This window comes from Myotis yumanensis, unplaced genomic scaffold (genome assembly GCF_028538775.1).
Source record: "Myotis yumanensis isolate MYYU_CA2020_CCGP unplaced genomic scaffold, mMyoYum1.0.hap1 SCAF_20, whole genome shotgun sequence".
Lineage (NCBI taxonomy): Eukaryota > Metazoa > Chordata > Mammalia > Chiroptera > Vespertilionidae > Myotis > Myotis yumanensis.
Window position 1 is genome coordinate 8243602 of NW_027223771.1, and position 7606 is coordinate 8251207.

At 56.1% G+C, this 7606-nt stretch overlaps 1 protein-coding gene across 1 annotated transcript; it reads left to right on the forward strand.

Annotated features, from left to right (window-relative positions):
* The first annotated feature begins 635 nt into the window (after positions 1 to 635).
* Positions 636 to 7252, forward strand: SELENOS (selenoprotein S). Its single transcript, XM_070400432.1, has 6 exons — positions 636 to 736; positions 1177 to 1311; positions 4522 to 4628; positions 6212 to 6301; positions 6397 to 6475; positions 6750 to 7252. The coding sequence occupies exons 1-6, from the start codon at positions 661 to 663 to the stop codon at positions 6827 to 6829; spliced, it is 567 nt and encodes a 188-aa protein (XP_070256533.1). The 5' UTR covers positions 636 to 660; the 3' UTR covers positions 6830 to 7252.
* Positions 7253 to 7606: the final 354 nt, after the last annotated feature.

Below are 7606 nucleotides of genomic sequence, written 5' to 3' on the forward strand. Positions count from 1 at the left end.
AGCATCTAATGTAGCAACTAGAAGGGCACTCAGAAGGGTTGTAGAAAATGGAAGGTTTTTAGAGGCAGGAAGGTGGGGCAAAGGAGCTGCTGAAAAAGAAAAAGGAGCCCTGGCCGGTGTTGCTCAGTAGCTAGGTATGTTCCCTTCAAAACCTTCTGGGGGGGGGGGGGGGGGGGGACCCACCCCAAGTCACATTTCAAATAGGTTGAGAGAGGCGAGTGTCAGGCAGCGGGTGCAGGACACTGTGGGAGGAGGACTGCGCCGTAAAGACGGGGACCGTCTGGGACGGTGACGCCGAGCGCGTGTTGGGGGCCCTCGCTGGGCTCATTCCTCCCCAAGAGGTTTGTCTTGCGGACGGAGGAGGAGAAACGCGGGGATCAGCGGCCTTTCTCAGCCGAGAAGGTGACGGGGCGGCAGGAGCCGGCTGCGCGGCTTCCCCACAAACGTAAACACCCGGGGTGAGCGGACAGGGACAGCTGTCACGCGTCCAAACCCGGCGGTGCCTGCCACTCTGTCGCTGCGCCGCGCCGCCATTGGCCGGGGAGGCCGAAGCCACGCCCCCGAGCGCACGTCGTCTACGTAGGGGCGGGCGCGAGGCCGGAAGCCGGAAGCCGGCAGCCGGAGCTGACGCGGCGCAGCCCCGGCAGCGCAGCGGCCGCCATGGAGCAGGACGGGGAGCAGCTGTCGGCGCGGCCGGCCCTGGAGTCGGAGGGGCTGCGCTTCCTGCACGTCACCGGTGAGTCGCCGCGAGCCGCGGGACCCAGGGGGGCGGGCGGGGGGCCCCCAAGGTCGGTGCGTGGTCCTCCGCGGCGCGCCGGGCGGGCCGGGGCCTTGGGAGGCCTTTCCCTCCTGGAGCCGCTCTTCCCAGGGCGGCGGCGGCGGCGTCCGGCCGCTTTTCTTTTTTTTTTTTCTTTTTTAATTGGAAAGCAAGCTGTGGGCTTGCGGTAACTGGGATCCCTGGGCCATAGCGTGCGCCCCCCTCCCCGTCCGCCCGCCCGCCTGCCCTCGCTCCCAGCCGCCCCGGGGTCCCCCTAGGGTCCCCGTTTCTCCGTGTCCCCGGGTGACCGGGCGGCCTCTGCCCGCCCGAGTTGGCGCGGCTTCCCTTCATCCCCAGTAAGGAGTGTTTGTCTTTCCAGTTTCTCACAAACTGGTTTTTTTGGTGTGTTTTGCTCGCAGTGGGCTCCCTGCTGGCCGCCTACGGCTGGTACCTGGTCTTCGGCTGCGTCCTGCTGTTCGCGGTCTTTCAGAAGCTCTCGGCCCGCCTGAGGGCCTCCAGGCAGAGGCGGCCGGACCCGGCGGCGGCTGCTGTAGGTTCGTACCTGATACCGATCGTGAAATCGAGGCTGTGGTTGGGAGTAAGGAGCCCCGGATGGTGACCGGCGTGGGCAGGGGCGGGGGGGACGGACCGCTTGGCGCTTCCGAACCGGAACGGGGTGAACGAAGGTGCGATCTCGGTTTTCCCAGGGCAGAGATTGTTTTGTTTTTAATATATCTCATTGATTTTTTAACGGAGAGGAAGGGAGAGGGATAGAGAGAAACATCCATCAGCTGCCTCCTGCACACCCCCTACTGGGGATGTGCCCGCAACCAAGGTACATGCCCTTGACCCGGACCGAACCCGGGACCCTCCAGTCCGCAGGCTGATGCTCTATCCACTGAGCCACACCGGTTAGTTCCAGGGCAGGGATTTAAAAAAAAACACACACACAAAACATTTTTTATTTCAGAGAGGGGGGGGGGAGATAGAAACATCAATGATGAGAGAGACTTATGGTGCCTCCTGCATGCCCCCTACTGGGGATCAAGCCCACAACCCAGGCATGTGCCCTGACTGGGAATCAAACCCAGGACCTCTTGGTCCATGGGACGACACTCAATCCACCGAGCCACCACAGCCGGGCCAGGGCAGGGATTTTTAATGGGGGTGGATTAGGTTGGAAACTTCACTCAGGGGTCTGCCTGTGAACCCCGAGTGACCTCAGGCCCGGAGCGAGGAGGAACTCGGGTGTGGGTTAGTCGGGTCCTTCCCATGCACTTTATGTTGATTGATCACCTTCTTACTAGTCGGAAGCTGCGCTGCCGTTTCCATAGCAGCAGCATCAAACACACGCGGTCGTGCATCAGAGTCACCATGGTTACCGAGGTTGGGGAGGAGAGCAGAGGTCGTAAAACTCATCAAGCCTGCCTCTCCTTCCCCGTGGGCCTTGGGCCTGCATGCCCAGTCAGTCTCTTGGATTGTTGGCCCTATGGGCAACGAGAAACTACAAAGTCCAAGTGTAAACCTTTAAAGCAGGTTGAGAGTGGTGTCGGGAACAGCCCCAGGCACCTGCCACAGCCACCTCCACCAGTAACTGTGTAGGGAAAGGTGTGTGGTGCTGCTGTTCAATTTGGGGCAGGAAAATGTAGGTTAAAAAACTACACTTGGGCCCTGGCTGGTTTGGCTCAGTGGATAGAGCATTGGCCTGGGGACTGAAGGGTCCCGGGTTCGATACCGGTCAAGGGCACATGCCCGGATTGTGGGCTTAATCTCCAGTGGGGGGCCTTGCGGGAGACAGCCAATCAGTGATTCTCTCTCATCATTGATGTATCTCCCTCTCCCTCTCTGGAATCAATAAAAATATATTTAAAAAAAAAAAAGAACTACACTTAGTTGATTTTATTCTAAGCTGACTCAACAGTTAGCAAGGTTCCTGTAATCCAGGGGTCCTCAAAGTTTTTAAACGGGGGGCCAGTTCACTGTCCCTCAGACCGTTGGAGGGCTGGACTATAGTTTTAAAAAAGCTATGAACAAATTCCTATGCACACTGCACATATCTTATTTTGAAGTAAAAAAACAAAATGGGAACAAATACAATATTTGTATTTGAATGTGGCCTGCGGGCCGTAGTTTGAGGACCCCTGCTGTAATCACACCTCCATATCCAAAGTGGAAGTATACTTTTTGTTTCCTTTTTATTTTAAATATTTTTATTGCCCTGGCTGGTTTGGCTCAGTGGACTCAGCCTGCAGACCAAAGGGTCCCAGGTTCGATTCTGGTCATGGGCACATGCCTGGGTTGCGGGCTCAGTCCAAGGTGCAGGAGGCAGCCAATCAATGATTCTCTCATCATCATTGATGTCTCTCTCTCTCCCTTCCTCTCTGAAAGCAATAAAAATATTTTTAAAAATATATTTTTACTAGTGACCTGGAGTACGAAATTCATGCAGGGGAGGAGGGGTACGTGTCCCTCAGCCCAGCCTGCACCCTCTTCAATCTGGGATCCCTCGAGGGATGTCTGACTGCCATTTTAGGCCCGATCCCATAAACCGGCAGTCGAACATCCCTCTTGCAACCCAGGACTGCTGGCTCCTAACTGCTCACCTGCCTCATCACCCCTAACCACTGCCTGCCAGCCTGCTTGCCCCCCACCAGCCTTCTCACCCCCAACTGCCCCCCCTGGCAGCCTGATTGCCCTCACTCTGCTTGCCTGCCTGCCCACCCTGCCATGGCTCTGTGATCAATGCTGCACAGAGGGAGGCCCTGCCCACCCAGTGGGGCTCTGCTATGGGCCCTCCCAGCCACAGCTTGGTCCGGAAGTTTGTCCAGAAGGTCTCCTGGTCTAATTAGCATATTACCCTTTTATTAGTATAGATTGCTTTCAGAGAGGATGGGGGACATAGAAACATCAATGATGAGAGAGAATCATTGATTGCACACACCCCCACTGGGGATCAAGCCCACAGCCTGGGTATGTGCCCTTGACCGGAATTGAACCCGGGACCAGGCCAACACTCTATCCGCTGAGCCAAACTAGCTAGGGCTTGTTTTCTTTTTAAAGTTTTGCTCATCCCTGCCACCACCACCCACACACACCCCCCACACTCCTTTGCCAGCCACTTGACCATGACATTTTGACCCGCATTTTATGTGGATTCATTCAGCTAAGGGGCCTTGTTCCTGTGCTGTCTGTAGATAGTGATGATCACCTCCCTGTCCTTTGAGTGGTCATGATGGGATATATACCTTCCAACGCTAACTGGAGGGATTTTTCTTTTCTGTGGAAACAGGGATAAAGTGATAAAGTACGTGAGGCTCTCGATTGCTTTCTGGTGCCGACCTGGACTAATTTCAGTGATGGCCAGCTGTCTTCTAGAATTCTGGTCAACCTCGGCACTGGGTGCTGGGAGGTATCCCGGCTGTGGACTGATACCTCCCACCCACTTTGGTTGCCTCCTGCACGGCCCCTACTGGGGATCAAGCCTGAAACCCAGGTACAGCCGAGTGTGTCTGTCAGAGCACCTACCTTTCAGGCTGGGCCTCTCCAGGTCTTTCTGAATTTGGAGTTGGGGGGGAAGGGGCAGGAATCTGCATCTCGGGGAGGTTTCCAGTCCCGAGGGGCAGCCTCCTCCCCCCCAAACAGCCAAAACAGATGCAGAGGGGTCCCCACGTCTGTACTCCCACGTCTTTGTACTCGTGTGGGCTCTGGAGAGTTTCCGTGGTGCACAAGGTGCTTTACCTTCCCTCATTCTTCTCTCCTCACAGCTCCCGAGGATGTTGTGAGACGGCAGGAGGCTTTAGTGGCCGCGCGCCTGAAAATGCAGGAGGAATTAAATGCCCAAGTAGAAAGGCACAAGGAGAAACTGCGACAGGTAGGGTTGCTCCGCCCTCAACCACAAGGGTCTGAGGCTTAGCGGGTAAACACTGTGTGCACAGGGGTGAGTCCTGGGAACGGATTCGGCAGCATCTTTTCAGCTGAGGGCAACGCTCTCCTTGTGCGATTTGTTATGGGGATGTCTTGTACTTTCATTTTTGCTTAGTGGCTCTCCCAGCAGGATTTCAGCCACCATCTGCGTGTGGCAGGTGTCATGGCAGCAGACAGAGCACACACATTCTAGTTCAAGCTGCGTGTCTCACATGCCCCGGCCTGCTGGGGCCTCTCTGCAGGGGACGGAGGGAGAGCAGTGACGGGCTAAGCCCAGGGCTGAGAGGGCATTTGAAGGATTTGTTGGGCCCTGGGAGAGGGGAAAGGAAGAACCAAGGATGGAGGACCAGCTATGACCCAGTCTGTCCCAACAAAAGGAAATGCAGACTGGACTGCGTATTCGCTCCAGCGCAGAGGTTTCTGGGCCCCTCCTCACCCCGAGGAAGCCTGTGGGGCAGCAGCCCCGTGGGTCCTCTGGCGGCTTTTGTTTCTGCGTGGGCTGGAGCCCGGAATGAGACTGCCCACGCTCCGGTAACCTAAAATGTACCACTGGCACCTTTTTGTGACTAATTTTTCTAAGCATATAGGTTAGAAAGGCAAAGGCAGGCTGTGATGTCACAGGCAGGCATTAGAGAAGTAGGGAAAAGCAAAAAGATGACATTTTTCCCCCCAATAGTAAATCGCACAAGGAGAGGATTACAGGGTCTCATTCCAGTGGCCCCACAGCAGGTGGCAGTGGCCCCTTGGCTGCAAACCTTATTTGTAAGCCTAGTGCACACAACACACACACAAAAACCTATGCAAATAGATTGAACGGCCGAACAGTCACGATGACGTCTGCTGCAGTGGGATGGGGGGGGCAGGTGAGCAGGGGCACCAGCCCCTGGTCCCGTGCACCTACGTTCCGCCTGCCAGCGCAGGTCATTTGCGAGAGGCGGCTGCTGCCCACGATCGGCAGTAGGGGCAGTAGCTGCCGCTCGCACCGGCTGCTGGCCCCAATTGCTCCGCAACCCGCCCCTGTGCCCACCGCAGCCTCACGCCGCACTGGACCCCTAGTAAAAAATTTAAAAAAAAAAAAAAAAAGTGCAAACCCAGCAAAAGTGGCTCCTCTGGACTTTTTGCTGTTCTTTTGCCAAATGATAGTCCCCACCCAAATGGCATTGCTTGAGGCACGTTCCTGGCATAAATGGGGACTGGGAACCATGTGGTGGGATTCTGCATGGACTGACTGGCATCTCCCTGAAACCCCCACCACTAGATGCATGGAGGTAGAGGGTAGAGGGTTTGGTTGGGGTGTACTGGTCGACCTCTAAACCTAGGGCATTTTTACCTGGCTGGAGGGAGCTTGACCCTTTCCTGCAATTTTTTTTTTTTTTTTTTTTTTTTTGCTGGGCCATCTGGTCGACCCCAGCAATGTGCAACCCCCTTCAAACTCACTCCAACCTCTCAGGCCTTTGTACCTGAAAGGCAGAGTGTGCTCTTGCAGCCACTCATCCCCACTGCTCTTCCCCCCTCCCTCCCCTCTCTCAGCTTGAGGAAGAGAAACGGAGAAGGAAGATTGAAATGTGGGACAGCCTGCAAGAGGGGAAAAGCTACAGAGGTCATGCCAGGAAGCCTCAGGTGAGCCCCCAGGAGCGACAGCAAGCCTCCCACCCAAGTGTCAAGTAGAACATAATACTCACTTTGAGCCTTGTCCGTCTGCCCTCCACACACAGGAAGAAGACAACCCCGGCCCTTCTACTTCATCCAGCCTCCCCAAACGGCCAGCGGACAGGAAGCCCCTACGTGGGGGTGGTAAGGACCACCCCACCCAAAGTTCTGCTCCTTCCTCTCTAAGGAAGGCTAGAGGGGCAAGGAGGCGGGAGGTTTGGAGAACTTAGGCAGAGGGTGGTGATGCCCCCTTTCCCAAGGCCTGGCAGTAAACAGCCTGCGGCAAAAGCTGCAGGGTAACAGTCTCAGTCAGATACCCAATTAGTGAGAAGGTCCCAAACAAGGAGAGCATAGTGCCCAAAAAGCTCAGAGCTGCGTGGAAGGGATAAAGGGCCCATTTTCTTTGCTGTCACTGCAGGTTATAACCCTTTGTCTGGGGAAGGAGGAGGAGCCTGCGCGTGGAGACCTGGACGCCGAGGCCCATCAGCTGGCGGATGAGGCTAAGAAAGCCTTGCCCGTGTCACTCGACACGTAGCAAGCCCAGCCCTCACCCCCAACCCCCTTCAATTGCCTTACGCACCCTTTCTCACAGTGACCAACCAAAAGCCCAGGGGGCAATGGGGCTCCCTTCTGTCCTCCACCACCTGCACAGCACCCACCAGGCAACAGCGGGTCCCCACCTCCGAAGGAGGCACATGACTCAAAGTAAAGGACACTGGGACCTAGAGGAACGGCCCCCTCTCACACAGCCCTTCGCTGCTGCTAGGACAGTCTCTGTGATAGGTTGCGTCGAATGACGTCCTCCTTGTAAATGGTGAAGTCACCACCAAGGATTACCGAGGCTCACAGTTGATGGGGTTTCTGTAAGACCTGCTTTCATGTACAGAACACTTTGGAAGGCATAAAACGTTTTAAAGCTGCTGTCTTTATGCACCAGGCATCTCTTTCCACAGCCGCCTTTACTATGGTCATTATGTGCCTCCCACTGCGCCTCCTCCCAAGCCCCTACCCCAGGGGCTGCCACACTTCTTAGAGGTGTAGGTGCTTCTCCACAAGAACCTCACCTTGCTCAGGGCAGGGAAAGGCAAGGTCCCCCAGCAGCACGAGCCACGTCAACCCTGGTAGCCCAAGGCTGCCCACTGTATGGCCCCACAGCCACTGCACTCAAACGCTCCTTAAGACCACACTGCACCTAGGAGCAACTGCACACTAAGCCAAGCAAATTATATTCCATATGTGGCACCACAGCAGGTACAGCCCCCTCAGTGGGCAAAG

Bases quoted from the DNA above. Each gene is read 5' to 3' on its own strand.
- SELENOS (XM_070400432.1), top strand. From the start codon at position 661: ATGGAGCAGGACGGGGAGCAGCTGTCGGCGCGGCCGGCCCTGGAGTCG. The intron at 737-1,176 runs GTGAGTCGCCGC...TTTTGCTCGCAG, and splicing joins GCGCTTCCTGCACGTCACCG to TGGGCTCCCTGCTGGCCGCC. The intron at 4,629-6,211 runs GTAGGGTTGCTC...CCCCTCTCTCAG, and splicing joins ACAAGGAGAAACTGCGACAG to CTTGAGGAAGAGAAACGGAG.